This window comes from Globicephala melas, chromosome 9 (genome assembly GCF_963455315.2).
Source record: "Globicephala melas chromosome 9, mGloMel1.2, whole genome shotgun sequence".
Classification (NCBI taxonomy): Eukaryota; Metazoa; Chordata; class Mammalia; order Artiodactyla; family Delphinidae; genus Globicephala; species Globicephala melas.
The window spans coordinates 56292914-56313688 of NC_083322.1; the positions used below are offsets into that span (position 1 = coordinate 56292914).

The 20775-nt window shown below is 35.6% G+C and overlaps 1 protein-coding gene across 1 annotated transcript in view; it reads left to right on the forward strand.

Moving 5' to 3' along the window:
* Window positions 1-20775, forward strand: part of VPS50 (VPS50 subunit of EARP/GARPII complex) — a 135737-nt gene that overhangs the window by 67894 nt on the left and 47068 nt on the right. Inside the window, exons 15-16 of the mRNA XM_030857259.2 lie at window positions 2008-2102; window positions 2428-2526. Of these exons, the coding sequence (XP_030713119.1) occupies window positions 2008-2102; window positions 2428-2526 (194 nt within the window). The remainder of the gene's footprint in view (window positions 1-2007; window positions 2103-2427; window positions 2527-20775) is intronic.

Sequence of the window (20775 nt, forward strand, 5' to 3'; positions counted from 1 at the left end):
CCTATGAAAGTCTTGGTCTTTCAAGATTTTCTTTTTAGTCTTTAAATATTTGATATGTGAGAAGTGACAGTTTTAAAATGCTTATTATTTCTTTCTTTTACTATAGAAAATTAGGGTTGGAGTATTTCTTCTTTCTGTGATTTTGAGATTTTCTTTACAGCCTAATAAACCACCCACTTTTAAAGTTCTTCCTGGGGCATTTGAAAAATAACCATGTATTTCTTCTTTGTATTGGGAATTAGGTTCTCTATGTAAATTAAAGCAGTTTATTATTTATATGTATTATTCTCATCTATATTCTTATTTGGTTGTGGTTTTCTTGGTCTGTGCTGTTCTGCGGGAGGAGTTTTAATCTTCCAGAATGATTGTAGTTTTTGTCAGGTTTTTCTTTTATTTCTAACAGCTTTTGTTTTTATACTCGGATGCCATGTTGATTGATGATGCAATGCTAATAACCACTTTACTTACCCTCATTGTACATAATTCTCTTTATTAATTTAAAAAAATAGCTCTTTTCTCCTTAGGCATTTTGCAGTGAATTCTAGTTTGCTTTATTATTACCATTGCTGTATTTATTTTGTTCATATTTTCCTGATAAATCCTTGACTTTATTTTAAATGTTTTTCTGTCATGTTTTAGTTGTAAAAATAAAGATAATATATAAAGTTCTTAGTATAATGCTTGACAAAAGTAAATAATCAGAAAACAGTAGTTTTTACTGCTGTTTATTAAGCTTTTATGTGTATATTAGCACTGTTTCTGATTTATTTTTCCTATTCCATTGACTTTTCTCTATATTGCTAGTGTTTTGGGGGTAGTTTTTAATATATTTAATATAGGTGGTACAAGTCCTCCATCATCCCTGATAACTTCATCCTTTCAAAGTGCTGTTTTTAAAAAAGAGGTTATTGTCTATTTATTATTTCTAGTGAATTTTAGAATAATTGTTGAGAAGAAAAGTTTTTGTGTGTGTGTGATTTTGGTTAGAATTTCACTGTATCCCTACATTAACTTGGATAAATTGACATATTTACAGTATTTAGGTATTCAGTCCCTTGACTCTCAATTTATGGAAATTTCTTTTGTATCCCATTAGAATTGTTAGTTTTTTGTTATAGGTCTGATAGCTCTTATTAAAGTTATTCCTAAGTATATTGTATTTTCAATATTTGTTTTAAAAGAAATCTCTCCATTTTTAGGTGCTTCAGCCAGGTATACGTGAAAACTATTAATTTTTATATACTGTACTTAAACACTTCACACAATATCTTATTAATTCTAATTATTTTTGAATTGATTATTTTGGGGTTTCTAGCTTACTGAACCATGCCCGATGATTTTTATCAGTATATCTAGTATGAGGACATAATTCTTATCTTGCATGTGTGTGTGTATTAGTAGTGATGATTGTGTTGCGTACTATTTTTTTTTAATTAGTTAATTTATTTATTTTTAGTTGCATTGAGTCTTTGTTGCTGCATGGGCTTTCTCTAGTTGTGGTGAACAGGGGCTACTCTTCGTTGTGGTATGTGGGCTTCTCACTGCGGTGGCTTCTCTTGTAGCGGAGCACGGGCTCTAGGCGTGCGGGCTTCAGTAGTTGTGACACACAGGCTCAGTAGTTGTGGCACGTGGGCTCAGTAGTTGTGGCTTACGGGCTCTAGAGTGCAGGCTCAGTAGTTGTGGTGCACGGGCTTAGTTGCTCCGTGGAATGTGGGATCTTCCTGGACCAGGGCTCGAACCCGTGTCCCCTGCATTGGCAGGCAGATTCTTAACCACTGCGCCACCAGGGAAGCCCCAAGTCTGTACTATTTTTATATCTGATGTTCATGGAATTGTCTCTATGATATCACCCTAAATATGTTGACTATTAGCCTAACTAGATATTTTTTTTTATCAAGTTCAGAATCTATTCCTGTCTCATTTTAATGTGTAACTATACAAAAAATGGCTCTGAGAACTTATTTTCTATATTTTGAATTTACTTGAAATATTTATTTTTTTTTATAGGATGTTCAGCTAAAAGTAAAAACCTACTTGCTTGGAACTGATTTGTCAATATTCAAATATGATGACTTCATCTTTGTTTTGGATATAATCAGCAGGTAGTGTTTGAGATCTTATTCTTTAGTTTGATTCATTGAACCATGATAATCAATGAAATCATGAATCACTGAGTTGTAATGTATAACTTAATGGAAGTAAAGATAATTGAACATTCATAGTCTAATTTCTGCTAGGTTTATGTGTGAGTGTGTTTAAATATTTTTGCCCTTTGGATGTTTGTAAACTGTAATGAATGTGATCTTTAGAATTTCTTCAAACATCCAAATTTTTATGATTTGTTATCTTTGAATAAAGATGACCTGTACTTTTTTCCCTATAATAAACATGTTGCTGAAATTTACGTAAATCTTTCTGTCCAACTAGGTTGATGCAAGTTGGAGAAGAATTCTGTGGTAGCAAGTCTGAAGTTTTGCAAGAGTCTATTAGAAAACAAAGTGTCAATTATTTTAAGAACTACCATAGGTAAGAACTCTAATAAAATATGAATAGACTTATTTAGGTAGTGAGAATACCTTTGTCTAATGCTTAACCTTATAGTGTTAATTGGTTTAAAATAATTACTTTTGAATTTGAAAGACTATCTTTGTAGCCTTTTTTAGGATGGTTAAGGATTTTTTTTTACCAAAAATATCAAAGTATTCTGATTATTTTTTGTAAATTTCAATATGTGTTTTGTCTTGAGGGGCTTAAAATATTGAACTGACTTCTGTATGGGTGGAAGATGATTATTACATTAAGGATCCCCAGAAGAATTTGGCCACTATTCTCTACCTGCATATATGCTGTGAGCTAGTAAGGAAGTTAAATCAGTAGCGGCAGCACTCAGTGAGTGGGGGATGCTTGAAACTGTGTGCCTTTTAGGAGTAAAAAGGCTTTCAGAGAAAAGGGCATGATATTCAGAATGTAGCTACAAAGCCAAGATTTTGTACTATTGCTTTGCAAAACAATCACTACTAACTTTAAAAAGGGTGCCTAGGAATGGTTTTGGGAGTGGAAGAAGGTGGGAAAGAATGTTTATACAGCAATGTGTTTGTATGCTTAAAGCAGCGTTAAATTGAGAGAATATTTATTAGACCTTTCTTCATATAAGCTGGACCCTATGCTGTACACGTTATATACATTTTATCATTTGAATTGAGTTACAGCTCACTTTTTATACTGCATTTTTAATTTTTAAAATTAAGTTTTGATTTTGTTGTTATTTGGTGCTGGGGAGAGTTGGGATTTGAAATTCTCCTTTCTTTCCTTGTTGGGAATCAACCCCTGGTCACAGGGATATGTGCTATGTCAGAAGAGAGGTTACTGGACGTGAAACCATTGACTAATTTATTATTAAATATATTTAAGTACACATTTTCTGTCTTAATTGTAAACTATTAAATATTTGTTTTGAAAGTATATTTAAGTTGATCCTGTACCAAAGCAGAGCCCTTGAGTTTCACAATTGAATGAAGAGAATGTTGAAAAATTAAAAAAATTTTTTTAATTGATTATACCTCGGGAAAACAGTGGTAAGGGAACAACATGAAACCCTAACACTACCTTAATTTATAACTTCCTTTTCTTTTAAAACTTAAGCCCTGTTAAAACAGAAGGCTTGGCCTGTACACATTGCTGTCCAAAATGAGAGGGGCCTTATACTCACAGATGGGAAAGGATAAAGAACTATGAAGGAACCAGAAGCTTCACTTACCCTATCAGAATGCAGGCATTGCTAGATGTCCATTTCTCAAAGATTGCTTTATATCCAACAAGACAACTGGGGTGTCTTTTGATGTTCATTGTGACTGCAAGATGTGTGTAATGCAAAAACATGGATTCATTTAATGGTTTGCATTCTGCATTCCATTTTACTTACTGTCAAAAGGTGTCTGTCATCTGTGGCCACCAGGCAAGGGCATTTCTAGACTCTGACTATGATGGATATTCCTTACAAAAGTTCACCTTGATGAAATTAGAAAATATAGAAATGAATTATTGTTTCCAAAACACTCAATATTTTAATGGACTTTTCTTGTTAGAAACATTTGTGAAACTTGTTTCCCGTTGAGGAGGCTGTATTGTATTCTTAGAAGGAGAGCAGGACTGGGAAATGGTAAACTCGGGATCTGACAACATTTTTGCCACCTGCCATCTCTCTGTCATTGGACAAATCATTTAACCCCTCTGAGGTATGGTTCTATCTATCAATCGTAAAATGAGGTGGCTGGACTAAAAGATCTCCCGAAGTATTACCTGCAGATCTTTCCCTTTTTTCTTGCAGCATTGTGTATTATAAAAATTGGAATAGGTTAAAAAAAAAGTAAAGATGTAATCTTTCTTTGTAGTATTCTTCTCTTTTCCCAATGTTTAAACCAGTCTTGCTCATATACTGCCTGTAGTCATTCTCTCTCCAACAGCTGCCATTTGGGAAATTATAATGAAATCACTTGGTAAAGTTGGTGCCAACCATCAGTGTGTTCTGAAGTACATCTGTTTCTTTATAAAGCAAGATAAACTTGACAGGCAGTTTAGAAATGATGCCAATGTATATATATTGAGTTGACGAAAGTCATTACATTAGCCAGTGATGAATCTAAATCTACTAAATTCCGATTTAATATCTCCTTCACCAAATCATATTACATAAATACCGAAAAATACCATGAAACATGGTGAAATATAGATCATCTGTTTCAATTTTGTTAAAGTGTTTAAATATGCTTACAATTTGTTTCATGGTCCTCTACTGCCAAGTAGAGCTCTTGAGAATAAAGAAATTCTTGAACCGAATTACTCTTATTTTATAGTCCATTTCGGTTGTTGATTTGAAGATGTAAGCATAATAAAAAGGTGAAAATAGAAGCATTTTCCTCTTTGGCAGAACATCTGTTTATAAAATGTACCTACGTTGCTTGTGGAAGTTGTATTAAAGCTTGCGTGCCATTATCTTTTTCTAGGGCAAAGCTGGATGAGAGTGTGAGGGAGCACAGTCTCTGTCATCTGTCAGTGTAAATTCTCATCTTTCAAAGATATATTTTATTCTCCCAGGTTTCTTTATGTTCAGGTTCTAAGTTTGTATATACCCAATGCTGTCATTCTTCTGCCAGATGTTGCAGAATTCCCCAAAGCACAAATAATCTAATTTGAACAGTAATGACGTAGAAATTATGTAGCAGTGTGCTATTGCCAAAACATTCTATTTAACAAGCACCTTTTATTTTTAATTACTTTAGTATTTAGAGCTTATAAATGTTTTCAGTGATCCTAAAGGTGCACTGACTGATGTCAGAAGAGGGGAAAGGTCACCTGTCCTTTTAGGGAGAAAGGTCTCTCCTTGCCTTTTAAGGTTTAAGTTTATTAAGGTTTGGTTTATTCCTTAAGTGTCTTTAAAATGTGTGTTTCTAGGGTCATTTTTATTATCCATATACTTATCTTTGTTTTCTGTCTGGATCAAATGATTTAATCATCTCTTCTGTTTTTGAATACTGGGCCTGACATTATCTAGAACTGACCTGCCGGCATGTGTTGCACCCCTACCCCTAATCCCCCACCCATATATCCTCTGCCAAATAAGTTGTTTTGGTTAAGGCTTCAGGGAGAGTAGTAAATAAGTTACCAATAATTTTAGTTGTTTTATGGGAGATCTCATAAAGAGGTTTTTTTTTTTTTTTAAAGGAAAACCTAACCTATAATAGCTTCAATTTACAAGTGTCCACGGATATGTTTTCCTAGTATTGCTTTGTAACAAACTGTCCTGAAACTTACAGGCTTAAAACAACCATCATCTTCTCATTATTACATGTATTCTGTGAGTCAGGAATAATTCACTCAGGGATCAACTGATTCTTCTCCTTCTCATAGCACTGACTGAGGTGACTAAGCAGTACTCAGCTGGTGGAAAGCTTGCGCAGCAGGTTCAAGACGGCTTCACTTGCACCTTGGTGGAGATGGCTGGAAGGGTGTACAGCTGGGTTGGTTAGTCAACATGTCTTCATGTGGCCGCTCCAGTGTGATGATCTCAGGGTGGTTGGACTTCTTACGTGGCAGCTGGCTTCCCATAGGACTAGAGTTCCAAGAGAACCACACAGAGGCTGCATGACCTTTTCTGATATAGGCTCAGGAGTCATGACTACCACATTCCTTTGAATACAGGCTTGTCGTAAGGCTGGTCCAGACTCAAGAGGAGGGAAATTAGACTTTTTCTTTTGATTGGGGAGTGGTAAGGTCGTGTCATAGAAGAGCATGTGTGTGGGATAGGAGGTATTGTTGCAGCTCTCTTTGATATATTCCTTGGGAAAATAAGGAGAAATGTTTTCAGAAAATAATTTTTTTGGACTTGGTGATAATGGTGCCAATAAGTTAAATTTATTTTTAATATGTGAAGTGTTTTACTGAAAATTTATGTAAAAGTACAACTATTTTCCATCTCTAAACTATAGAAGAGGGCTTAAATTTTGGACTTAAAATGAGAACAAAAGGAACAATGTCTTCATGATATGTATCTGTTACATTACACTACTCCCTCTTCTCTATATATGTACATACACATAAATACACAATAATAATGGGTAGGCAACTATTAAACTCCTCTTAGTAAATACAGTTGTTACTGATTTCCAATTTTCTTCCTGCTGGTAAAGCGTCTGGGGCAGTGTGGCGTTATCAGTGGCCTTGGGTTCCTACCTCTAATGTGTTACTCACTGGCTTCATGGCCTGTGTGATTTTAACCAAGTTTTTTACTTTTCTGAGCATCAAATTCCTTCTCTTTAAAGTGTATAAAGGCTTATATTAGATACTCTACCTTCTTTAAACCTTGTGCTTTTATCATTCGTTTTTGGAACCTACATTTTATTGCTTCAAGTCTTTTATTAGGTTAAGTAAAAGATCGGTGTTTCACACAGTTCTAATTCACTGACATTTTTCCTTTAACTTGTAGGTCATTATATTTGAGACACGTTGTAGATCGGTTATTATCTCCTTCACTATATTTGCACTTTAAAATCTCTTTAATTTTATTTTGATTGTACGTATTTTTTGTATACCAGAGAAGGTTTTTTGTGTCCTGCTTGTGTGTTGTTTCTAAAGATGCAGGTGGCACCCAGAGTGCTTAAAGTAATAATTGGGACTGCTTTTCATATAACTATGATTATAGTCAGTTCTGTTATTCAACATCTGATTACAGTTTGTACTTTACATACTCATTCATTGCTTTTTCATCATAACTGCCATCTTTTTTGTGATTTAGAGTAAAATAGAAGAAAGGAAATAAAATGCAAATCTTTCAATTTGTGTAAAATGTTCTTGGGGAAAGAGATGCAAAGGAAGTTTTCTTTGGCTCTATTGAATCAATTTGGATAATATGAACCAACATCATTTACAGTAAAAAAAAAAAAAAAAAAAAAAAAAGTAAATTTTTGCCTTTGACTATTGTTTCCAACCATGTTGCAGTGAAAAGAACAAGGTTTGGAAATCGGGGCCCCTGTCTCTGCTGTCTACTACTTGTGACCTTGTGACCCTTCACAAGTGGATTAATGTTTCCTTGGGCCATTTGTGGCCTTATCTTAATGGGCCTGCCCTTTATTGCGGACAATTTAGGAGGGTAGTGAGTAGATTATTACAGTTTTTTCTTTTGAAAAACTTTATTAAATCATAATTCATATAAATGTATGCATATCTTATTGTACAACTCTATGAATTTTTTACATATATGTACACCACATAAACTGCCCGGATTAAGATATGGAACTTTTCCAATATCCTAGAACAAGGTACAAGGTGTATCCCTTGTACCTTTTCTCGGTCAGTAGCCTCCTCAGAGGTAACTGCTATTCTTCTGTCACCAATGACTAGTCATGCCCGTTTTGAATATTATGTAAATATTGTAGTTTTATAAATGTTGTTCTGAATTGTATTGCTTTTTATTTTAAATTTCCTGTTGTTTCTTACACACACATACACACACACACACACACACACGTTGATTTAGTTAGTATATTGACCTTGGATTCCTATGATCTGGTGGTTAAATTAGCATTTTATTAAATCTAATAGTTTGGAAATTCTTTTGAATTGTTTATACAATATGTCATTTGTGAATAATGACGGTTTTATATATGTCTTTCTAATCTTTGTATTGGTTAGGACATCTGGTACAGTGTTGAATAGAAGTGCCAACAAGGGATATCCTTTCATTCAGTACTTTATGATATTTGTATGATATTTGTGGTAGGCTTTTGTAGATACTCTATATCAGATTAAAGAAATTCCTAAGAGACAGCCAACTTTAAGGCAAGAAATATTGGTAAAAGTAGAGGGGATACTTCATAATGATGATAGATTGTTAGGAAGATATAATAATCCTAAATTTGTATATTCCTACTAAAATAAATTTAAAATATATAAAGCAAAAGTATTCAGACTAAAAGGAGAAATAGACAAATTGATAATCATAGTTGGGAAATTTTATGTGCCACTTTCAGTAATTGGTAATACAAGCAGACAAAAAAATCAGTAAGGATATATGTTTGACCAACATATTAGTAAAATTTGCCTAATTGATATAGATATATTGGTATATGTATGTTTATACATGTGTATATATATTACAACACTTGACAGCTGAAGAATTCATATTTTTTTTTAAGAGCAGAAGGAAGGTTTATCAAAATCAACTGCTGGGCTCTAAAGCAAGTCCTTAAAAAACAAAAAGTCAAAAGATTGAAATCATAGAGAGCATATTCTCTGACCACAGTGGAATTAAACTACAAATAAATAAGAGAGATAACGAGAAAACCTGCCAGGTTTTTGAAATTAACCTATTTTCAGTGTTAAAGAAGAAATCATATTGGGAATTAGAAATTATTTAAAAATGAATGATAATAAAAGTATGATATAAAAATTGTGGGATATAGCTAAAGCAGAAGGGGGAATTTTTAGCTTTAAATGCATTTTTTGGTAAAGAAGAATGTTTGAAAATCAGTGTACTAAACTTCCATTTCAAGAAGTTAAAAAAAAATGACAGCAAATTAAACCTAAAATAGAGGGAAGATAATTACAAGAGCAGAAATCAATGAAAGAGAAAGTAAATGTATAGTAGAAATCTACAATGCCACTTAGCAAGACTGAGCAAGAAAAAGAAACACAAATTATATCAGCAGTTAAAAAGAAGGTATCTACACATCTTAGGACATTAAAAATAAAACAAAATGATATAAACTTTATGCTGATAAAGTTGACAATTTAGATTGAAAAGAACGAATTCCTTGTACATACTTAATAAGCTGATAAAATAAAATATAGAAAATCTGAATAATCCTGTATCTTTAAAGAAATTGAATCTTTGCTACAAAGCATTTCCATAAAGAAATCTCCAGGCCTGCTGCTGTCACTGGTCAATTCAGCTAAACATTTAAGGCAGAAGTAATATCAAGATAAACTCTTTCAGAGAACAGAAAAGGACGGAATGCTTTATAACTTATTTTATGAGGCCATCGTAGCACTGATACCAAAACATAACAAGTACATTATAAAAAAAAAAATTACAGGCTAGTACCTCATAAGAACATAAGTGTAAAAATCGTGAACAAAAGATTGGCAGATTATATCCAGAGATATCTAAAAACGACAATACATCGTGAAAAGACAGGGTTTATTGCAGGAAAACAAGGTTGGCTAATTTTAAAAATTAATAAATTTAATTTACTAATTAACAGCTACAGGAAAAACACCACATTGATCATTTTAACAGATAAAGAAAAAAAATTTGATGAAAATTCCACCCTAGTTCCTGATTTTAAGAAATCTTGTCTGTAATTTTTACTTTCAATCTAGTTTTGCTTCCGACCTAATTTTAATATCAATCTTACATGTAAAGTATGCCTCTTATAAACAGCATGTAGTCTTTTTTTGTTTTCTTATTTTAAAATCCAATCTGACAATTTTTGTGTTTTGATTGAACTGTTTTTTTCGTTTTCATTTAATGTATTTATTGGCATAGTTGGGTTTAAACCCATCACATTGCTGTTTGGTTTCTGAAAGTGTAGATAACTTTTTTCATTTATTTTTTTCTCTTTCTGCCTTCTTTTGGCTTGATCATCTATGTTTTCAATTTTCATATTTTTTCTCTCAGGTTTAAAATGTATATTCTCATAGTGGTTACCATCAACATTCCAATATGCATTCCTGTTCTGTTCCAGTTGACCTTAAGTTAATATACTTCCATAATAATGGGAGAACCAACTTTGTAACTCACTTACCATCTCTTACCTTTTAATGTTTTTGTCATATATACTTTTACTTTCTGTATTATTTTCTATACTTTTTTTTTTTTTTGCGGTACGCGAGCCTCTCACTGATGTGGCCTCTCCCGCTGCGGAGCACAGGCTCCAGACGCGCAGGCTCAGCAGCCACGGCTTACTAGCCCAGACGCTCCGCAGCATGCGGGATCCTCCTGGACCAGGGCACGAACCCGTGTCCCCTGCATTGGCAGGCGGACCCTCAATCACAGGGAAGCCCCTATTTTCTATACTTTTTATGGGTAGGAATAACTAAGCTTCAGTCTGTGAGTTGGTATCTTTTATCACCATACTAGTTTTATATTATTCTGTAATAGATTACAATGAGTTTAGCAGCTTAAAACAACACCCATTTATTATCTCACAGTTCTGTGGAAGTCTGGATCAGCTTGTCTAGGTTCTCAGCTTAGGTTTTCAGAGGGCCAAAATCAAGGTGTTGGTTGGGCTTTTATCTGAAGACTTTGAGGAAGAATCTGCATCTAAGCACATTCAGGACATTGGCAGAATTCAGTTCCTTGTGGTTTTAGGACTGAGGTTTCTGTTTTCTTGCTACCTGTCAGCTAAGAAGTGTTCTCAGCTTCTAGAAGCTGCTCTCCAGTCCTTGCCCCTGACCCCTTCCATTTTCAAAGCCAGCAATTCTCTCTGACTTCCCCCTTCTGCTATCAGGAGGAGAAAAAACTCTGCTTAAAAGGACTTATTCAGTTAGATTTGTTCCACCTGGATAATTTCTGATTTGATTAACTCAAGGCAGCTAATTGTAATCTTAATTATATCGGCAAAATCTTTTTTCCATATTTGGTAATGTAATCATGGGGGTGTTCTTCAACACATTTAGTCCTGGGAATTAGGGCAGACAATCTTGAGGGATTTTAGAGTGCATTTTAGAGTCATGCCTACCTCAATAATTGTAATAATAGCTTTATTGAGATGTAAATCACATACCAAAAATGCCCAAAATTCACTCCTTTAAAGTATATAATTCAGCAACAACTTTCACCACTATCTAATTTCAGAATATTTTTATCACTCCATAAAGAAACCCTGTACCAGTTTATTGTCACTCTTCTCCGGCAGCACCTGACAATCACTTATTTAGTTTTTGTCTCTATGTATTTGCCTGTGATATTTGCCTGTATACGAACATTTCATATAAATGGAATCATACATTATGGCCTATAGTGTTTGGCTTTCACTTAGCATAATATTTTTAAGGTTCATCCATTTTGGAGCATGTAACAGAACTTCCTTCTTTTTTATTGGTGAATAATATTCCATTGTATAGATATACCATATTTTGTTTATCCATTCCTCAGTTAATGGACATTTGGGTTGTTTTCACTTTTTAGCCGTGATGAATGATGGTGCTGTGAACGTTCGTGTATAAGTTTTTCGTTTTGTTTTGTTTAAGCTATAAGGATTTATGGTACAACATGAGGAATATAGCCAATATTTTGTAGTAACTGTAAATGGAAACCTTTAAAAATTATAAAAAAAATTTTTAATTAAAAAAATAAAACTTATTTAAAAACAGCACTCTCTTCAACCAAAAAATTCTCTTCCCTCGACCAGTCAAAGGAACCACAATCCCACTGAAACTTCAAACAACAACAAATGCAAAAATAATCAGAATAAAAGTATACCTTTTCTGCAGATGAGAGATCCAACACAGTTTTCTTTTTTTTTTTAAACATCTTTATTGGAGTATAATTGCTTTACTATGGTGTGTTAGTTTCTGCTATACAACAAAGTGAATCAGCTAAATGCATACATATATCCCCATATCCCCTCCCTCTTGCATCTCCCTCCCACCCTCTCTATCCCACCCCTCTTGGTGGTCACAAAGCACAGAGCTGATCTCCCTGTGGTATACAGCTGCTTCCCAGTAGCTATCCATTTTACATTTGTTAGTGTGTTTTGTCAATGCTACTCTCTCACGTCATCCCAGCTTACCCTTCCCCTTCCCTGTGTCCTCAAGTCCATTCTATATGTCTGCATCTTTATTCCTGTCCTGCCCCTAGGTTCATCAGAACGTTTTTTTTCTAGATTCCATATATATGTGTTAGCATACGGTATTTGTTTTTCTCTTTCTGACTTTCTTCACTCTGTATGAGAGACCCTAGGTCCATCCACCTCACTACAAATAACTCAATTTCATTTCTTTTTATGGCTGAGTAATATTCCATTGTATATATATGTGCCACATCTTCTTTACCCATTCATCTGTTGATGGACACTTAGATTGCTTCCATGTCCTGGCTATTGTAAATAGTGCTGCAGTGAACATTGTGGAACCTGACTCTTTTTGAATTATGGTTTTCTCAGGGTATATGCCCAGTAGTGGGATTGCTGGGTCGCATGGTAGTTCTATTTTTAGTTTTTTAAGGAACCTCCATACTGTCCTCCATAGTGGCTGTGTCAATTCACATTCCCACCAACAGTGCAAGAGGGTTCCCTTTTCTCCACACCCTCTCCAGCATTTATTGTTTGTAGATTTTCTGATGATGGCCATTCTGACTGGTGAGAGGTGATACCTCACTGTAGTTTTGATTTGCATTTCTCTAATGATTAGTGATGTTGAGCATCCTTTCATATGTTTGTTGGCCATCTGTATATCTTCTTTGGAGAAATGTCTGTTTAGGTCTTCTGCCCATTTTTGGATTGGGTTGTTTGTTGTTTTGATATTGAGCTGCATGAGCTGCTTGTATATTTTGGAGGTTAATCCTTTGTCAGTTGCTTCATTTGCAAATATTTTCTCCCATTCTGAGGGCTGTCTTTTCATCTTGTTTATGGTTTCCTTTGCTGTGCAAAAGCTTTGAAGTTTCATTAGGTCCCATTTGTTTATTTTTGTTTTTATTTCCATTACTCTAGGAGGTGGATCAAAAAAGATCTTGCTGTGATTTATGTCAACCAGTGTTCTTCCTATGTTTTCCTCTAAGAGTTTTATAGTGTCCGGTCTTACATTTAGGTTTTGAATCCATTTTGAGTTTATTTTTGTGTATGGTGTTAGGGAGTGTTCTAATTTCATTCTTTTATGTGTAGCTGTCCAGTTTTCCCAGCACCACTTATTGAGGAGACTGTCTTTTCTCCACTGTATATCCTTGCCTCCTTTGTCATACATTAGTTGACCATAGGTGTGTCGGTTTATCTCTGGGCTTTCTATCTTGTTCCATTGATCTGCGTTTCTGTTTTTGTGCCAGTACCATGTTGTCTTGATTACTGTAGCTTTGTAGTATAGTCTGAAGTCAGGGAGTCTGATTCCTCCAGCTCTGTTTTGTTCCTCAAGATTGCTTTGGCTCTTCGGGGTCTTTTCTGTCTCCATATAAATTTTAAGATTATTTGTTCTGTAAAAAATGCCATTGGTAATTTGATAGGGATTGCATTGTATCTGTAGACTCCTTTGGATAGTATAGTCATTTTCACAATATTGATTCTTCCAATCCAAGAACATGGTATATCTCTGCATCTGTTAGTATCATCTTTAATTTCTTTCATTAGTGTCTAATAGTTTTCTGCATACAGGTCTTTTGTTTCCCTAGGTAGGTTTTCTCCTAGGTATTTTATTCTTTTTGTTGCAATGGTAAATGGGAGTGTTTCCTTAATTTCTCTTTCAGATTTTTCATGCTTAGTGTATAGGAATGCCAGAGATTTCTGTGCATTAATTTTGTATCCTGCTACTTTACCAAATTCATTGACTAGCTCTAGTAGTTTTCTGGTAGCATCTTTAGGATTCTCTATGTATAGTATCATGTCATCAGGAAACAGTGACAACTTTCCTTTTCTTTTCCGATTTGGATTTCTTTTATTTCTTTTCCGTCTCTGATTGCTGTGGCTAAAACTCCCAAAACTATGTTGAATAATAGTGGTGAGAGTGTGCAACCTTGCCTTGTTCCTGATCTTAGAGAAAATGGTTTCAGTTTTTCACCATTGAGGATGATGTTGGCTGTGGGTTGGTCATATATGGCCTTTATTATGTTGACGTAGGTTCCCTCTATTCCTACGTTCTGGAGAGTTTTTATCATAAATTGGTGTTGAATTTTGTAGAAAGCTTTTTATGCATCTATCAAGAATATCATATGGTTTTTACCCTTCAGTTTGTTAATATGGTGCATCACATTGATTTGCATATATTGAAGAATCCTTGCATTCCTGGGCTAATAAACCCCACTTGATCATGGTGTATGATCTTTTTCTTTTTTACTTTCTTTTTTATTTTTTTAACATCTTTATTGTGGTATAATTGCTTTACAATAGTGTGTTAGTTTCTGCTTTATAACAAAGTGAATCAGTTATACATATACATATGTTCCCATATCTCTTCCCTCTTGCATCTCCCTCCCTCCCACCCTCCCTATCCCACCCCTCCAGGCAGTCACAAAGCACAGAGCTGATCTCCCTGTGCTATGCGGCTGCTTCCCACTAGCTGTCTACCTTACGTTTGGTAGTGTATATATGTCCATGCCTCTCTCTTGCTTTGTCACAGCTCACCCTTCCCCCTCCCCATATCCTCAAGTCCATTCTCTAGTAGGTCTGTGTCTTTATTCCTGTCTTACCCCTAGGTTCTTCACGACATTTTGTTTTCTTAAATTCCATATATATGTGTTAGCATACGGTATTTGTTTTTCTCTTTCTGACCTACTTCACTCTCTATGACAGACTCTAGGTCTATCCACCTCATTACAAATAGCTCAATTTCGTTTCTCTTTATGGCTGAGTAATATTCCATTGTATATATGTGCCACATCTTCTTTATCCATTCATCCGATGATGGGCACTTAGGTTGTTTCCATCTCCGGGCTATTGTAAATAGAGCTGCAATGAACATTTTGGTACATGACTCTTTTTGAATTATGGTTTTCTCAGGGTATATGCCCAGTAGTGGGATTGCTGGGTCATATGGTAGTTCTATTTGTAGTTTTTTAAGGAACCTCCATACTGTTCTCCATAGTGGCTGAACCAATTCACATTCCCACCAGCAGTGCAAGAGTGTTCCCTTTTCTCCACACCCTCTCCAGCATTTATTGTTTCTAGATTTTTTGATGATGGCCATTCTGACTGGTGTGAGATGATATCTCATTGTAGTTTTGATTTGCATTTCTCTAATGATTAATGATGTTGAGCATTCTTTCATGTGTTTGTTGGCAGTCTGTATATCTTCTTTGGAGAAATGTCTGTTTAGGTCTTCTGCCCATCTTTGGATTGGGTTGTTTGTTTTTTTGTTATTGAGCTGCACGATCTGCTTGTAAATTCTGGAGATTAATCCTTTGTCCGTTGCTTCATTTGCAAATATTTTCTCCCATTCTGAGGGTTGTCTTTTGGTCTTGTTGATGGTTTCCTTTGCTGTGCAAAAGCTTTGAAGTTTCATTAGGTCCCATTTGTTTATTCTTGTTTTTATTTCCATAACCCTAGGAGGTGGGTCTAAAAGGATCTTGGTGTGATTTATGTCATAGAGTGTTCTGCCTATGTTTTCCTCTAGGAGTTTGATAGTTTCTGACCTTACATTTAGGTCTTTAATCCATTTTGAGCTTATTTTTGTGTATGGTGTTAGTGAGTGATCTAATCTTATACTTTTACATGTACCTGTCCAGTTTTCCCAGCACCACTTATTGAAGAGGCTGTCCTTTCTCCACTGTACATTCCTGCCTCCTTTATCAAAGATAAGGTGACCATATGTGTGTGGGCTTACCTCTGGGCTTTCTATCCTTTTCCATTGATCTATATTTCTGATTTTATGCCAGTACCATACTGTCTTGATTACTGTAGCTTTGTAGTATAGTCTGAAGTCAGGGAGCCTGATTCCTCCAGCTCCATTTTTCATTCTCAAGATTGCTTTGGCTATGGGGTCTTTTGTGTTTCCATACAAACTGTGAAATTTTTTGTTCTAGTTCTGTGAAAAATGCCATTGGTAGTTTGATAGGGATTGCATTAAATCTGCAGATTGCTTTGGGTAGTAGAGTCATTTTCACAATGTTGATTCTTCTAATCCAAGAACATGGTATATCTCTCCATCTATTAGTATCATCTTTAATTTCTTTCATCAGTGTTTTATAAATTTCTGCATACAGGTCTTTTGTCTCCTTAGGTAGGTTTATTCCTAGATATTTTATTCTTTTTGTTGCATTGGTAACTGGGAGTTTTTTCTTGATTTCACTTTCAGATTTTTCATGCTTAGTGTATAGGAATGCCAGAGATTTCTGTGCATTAATTTTGTATCCTGCTACTTTACCAAATTCATTGATTAGCTCTAGTAGCTTTCTGGTAGCATCTTTAGGATTCTCTATGTATAGTATCATGTCATCTGCAAACAGTGACAGCTTTACTTCTTCTTTTCTGATTTGGATTCCTTTTATTTCCTTTTCTCCTCTGATTGCTGTGGCTAAAACTTCCAAAACTATATTGAATAAGAGCAGTGAGAGTGGGCAACCTTGTTTTGTTCCTGATCTTAATGGAAATGCTTTCAGTTTTTCACCATTGAGGATGATGTTGGCTGTGGGTTTGTCATATATGGCCTTTATTATGTTGAGGAAAGTTCCCTCTACGCCTACTTTCTGCAGGGTTTTTATCATAAATGTGTGTTGAATTTTGTCGAACGCTTTCTCTGCATCTATTGAGATGATCATATGTTTTTTCTCATTCAATTTGTTAATATGGTTTATCACATTGATTGATTTGCATATATTGAAGAATCCTTGCATTCCTGGAATAAACCCCACTTGATCATGGTGTATGATCCTTTTAATGTGCTGTTGGATTCTGTTTGCTAGTATTTTGTTGAGGATTTTTGCATCTATGTTCATCAGTGATATTGGCCTGTAGTTTTCTTTCTTTGTGACATCCTTGTCTGGTTTTGGTATCAAGGTGATGGTGGCCTCGTAGAAGGAATTTGGGAGTGTTCCTCCCTCTGCTATATTTTGGAAGAGTTTGAGAATTATAGGTGTTAGCTCTTCTCTAAATGTTTGATAGAATTCGCCTGTGAAGCCATTTAGTCCTGGGCTTTTGTTTGTTGGAAGATTTTTGATCGCAGTTTCAATTTCAGTGCTTGTGATTGGTCTGTTCATATTTTCTATTCCTTCCTGATTCAGTCTTGGCAGGTTGTGCATTTCTAAGAATTTGTCCATTTCTTCCAGGTTGTCCATTTTATTGGCATAGAGTTGCCTGTAGTAATCTCTCATGATCTTTTGTATTTCTGCAGTGTCAGTTGTTACTTCTTCTTTTTCATTTCTAACTCTATTGATTTGTGTCTTCTCCCTTTTTTCTAGATGAGTCTGGCTAATGGTTTATCTATTTTGTTTATCTTCTCAAAGAACCAGCTTTTAGTTTTATTGATCTTTGCTATTGTTTCCTTCATTTCTTTTACATTTATTTCTGATCTGATTTTTATGATTTCTTTCCTTCTGCTAACTTTGGGGGTTTTTTTGTTCTTCTTTCTGTAATTGCTTTAGGTGCAAGGTTAGGTTGATTATTCGAGATGTTTCCTGTTTCTTAAGGTGGGCTTGTATTGCTATAAGCTTCCCTCTTAGAACTGCTTTTGCTGCATCCCATAGGTTTTGGGTCATCGTGTCTCCATTGTCATATTTTTCTAGGTATATTTTGATTTCCTCTTTGATTTCTTCAGTGATCACTTCGTTATTAAGTAGTATATTGTTTAGCCTCCATGTGTTTGTATTTTTTACAGATCTTTTCCTGTAATTGATATCTAGTCTCGTCGTGTTGTGGTCGGAAAAAATACTTGATACAATTTCAATTTTCTTAAATTTACCAAGACTTGATTTGTAACCTAAGATATGATCTATCCTGGCGTATGTTCCATTAGCACTTGAGAAAAATGTGTATTTTGTTGTTTTTGGATGGAGTGTCCTATAAACATCAATTAAGTCCATTTGTTTAATGTATCATTGAAACCTTGTGTTTCCTTATTTATTTTCATTTTGGATGATCTCTCCATGGGTGAAAGTGGGGTGTTAACGTCCCCTACTATGAATGTGTTACTGTCGATTTCCCCTTTTATGGCTGTTAGTATTTGCCTTATGTATTGAGGTGCTCCTATGTTGAGTGGATAAATATTTACAATTGTTATATTTTCTTCTTGGATCCATCCCTTGATCATTATGTAGTGTCCTTTTTTGTCACTTGTAATAGTCTTTATTTTAAAGTCTATTTTGTCTGATATGAGAATTGCTAGTCCAGCTTTCTTTTGGTTTCCATTTGCATGGAATATCTTTTTCCATCCCCTTCCTTTCAGTCTGTATGTGTCTCTAGGTCTGAAGTGGGTCTCTTGTAGGCAGCATACATATGGGTCTTGTTTTTGTATCCACTCAGCCAATCTGTGTCTTTTGGTGGGAGCATTTAGTCCATTTACATTTAAGGTAATTATCGATATGTATGTTCATATTCCCATTTTCTAAATTGTTTTGGGTTCGTTATTATAGGTCTTTTCCTTCTCTTGTGTTTCCTACCTAGAGAAGTTCCTTTAGCATTTGTTGTGAAGCTGGTTTGGTGGTGCTGAATTCTCTTAACTTTTGCTTGTCTGTAAAGGTTTTAATTTCTCCATCAAATTTGAATGAGATCCTTGCTGTGTAGAGTTATCTTGTTTGTAGGTTTTTACGTTTCATCACTTTAAATGTGTCCTGCCACTCCCTTCTGGCTTGCAGAGTTTCTGCTGAAAGATCAGCTGTTAACCTTGTATGTTATTTGTTGCTTTTCACTTACTGCTTTTAATATTTTTTCTTTGTTTAATTTTTGATAGTTTGAGTTAATGTGTCTCAGTGTGTTTCTCTTTGTGTGTATCCTCTATGGGACTCTCTGCTTCCTGGACTTGACTGACTGTTTCCTTTTCCATGATATGGAAGTTTTCAACTATAATCTCTTTAAATATTTTCTCAGACCCCCCCCCCCTTTTTTTTTGTAGTATGCGGGCCTCTCACTGTTGTGGCCTCTCCCGTTGCGGAGCACAGGCTCCGGACATGCAGGCTCAGTGGCCATGGCTCACGGGCCTAGCCGCTCTGTGGCATGTGGGATCTTCCTGGACCGGGGCACGAACCCGTGTCCCCTGCATCGGCAGGCGGACTCTCAACCACTGCGCCACCAAGGAACCCCTCAGACCCTTTCTTTTTGTCTTCTTCTTCTGGGCCCCCTATAATTCGAATATTGGTGCGTTTAACGTTGTCCCAGAGGTCTCTGAGACTGTCGTCAATTCTTTTCATTCTGTTTTCTTTATTCTGTTCCCTGTTTGTTATTTCCACCATTTTATATTCCAGCTCACTTATCTGTTCATCTCCCTCAGTTATTCTGCTATTGATTCCTTCTAGAGTATTTTTAAGTTAAGTTATTGTGTTGCTCATCACTGTTTGTTTGCTTAGTTCTTCTAGATCCTTGTTAAATGTTTCTTGTATTTTCTCAATTCTGTTTCGGAGACTTTGGATTATCTTTATCATTACTCTGAATTCTTTTTCAGGGAGGTTGACTATTTCATTTTCATTTATTTGGTGTTATAGGTTTTTACCTTGCTCCTTTGTCTGTAACGTATTTTTTTGTCATTTCTTTTTTTTTTTTTTATGGGTGGGGTTGTATTCCTGTCTTACTGATTGTTTGGCCTGAGACGTCCAGCACTGGAGTTTGCAGGCAGTTGGATAGAGCTGGGTCTTTGTGCTGAGATTAGGACCTCCAGGAGGCCTCACTCTGATTAATGTTCCCTGGGGTCTGAGGTTCTCTGTTAGTCCAGTGGTTTGGACTCAGAGCTCCCACCATAGGAGCTTGGGCTGACCTCCGGCCTGGGAGCCAAGATCCTGCAAGCCACATGGTGCAGCAAAAAAAAGAAAAAAAAAAAGGAGGAGTACAATATCAAAGAATAAAAAACAAAATAAAATTAGAAAAATAAAAAATATATTATGAAAAGTAAAAATATAATTGAAACAACTGTAGTAATGTAAAATAAAACAACAACAGAAAATAGAAAAAAAGGAGGGGGGGCCATGCAGTGGGAACAAGCCAAATGGAGAGAGCAATAACAAAGTATAAAGAATAAAGTAAAATTAGAAAAAGAAAAGATTTATTAGGAATAATAAAAATATAAATGAATCAAGAACAATGAATCAACAAGGTAAAACAGAACCCCAATCTAAAAGAGGAAAAAAAAAAAAAGCCTTGGCTGTGGGAGTGGAACTGAGGCGGGGGTGGGGTTTACAGTGGGGTGAGACCTAGGCAGGTGGGGGGTTGATGTTTGAGTGTAGGGCAGGGCCTCTGCTTAGGACCTGCAGGGAAGGGGAGAGGCAGCATGTGGAAAGGAGGGCCTCTGCAGTGTGGAGTTCTGAGTTTGGAGGTAAGGCCCTGGGTGAGGGTGTGTGGGTGGGGTTTAGGCCCAGCACATTGGAGGGGGTCTCCGAGTATAGAGGTAGGGCCCTGGGTGTGGGTGTAGGGGCGGGGCTTGGGCTCTGCATGG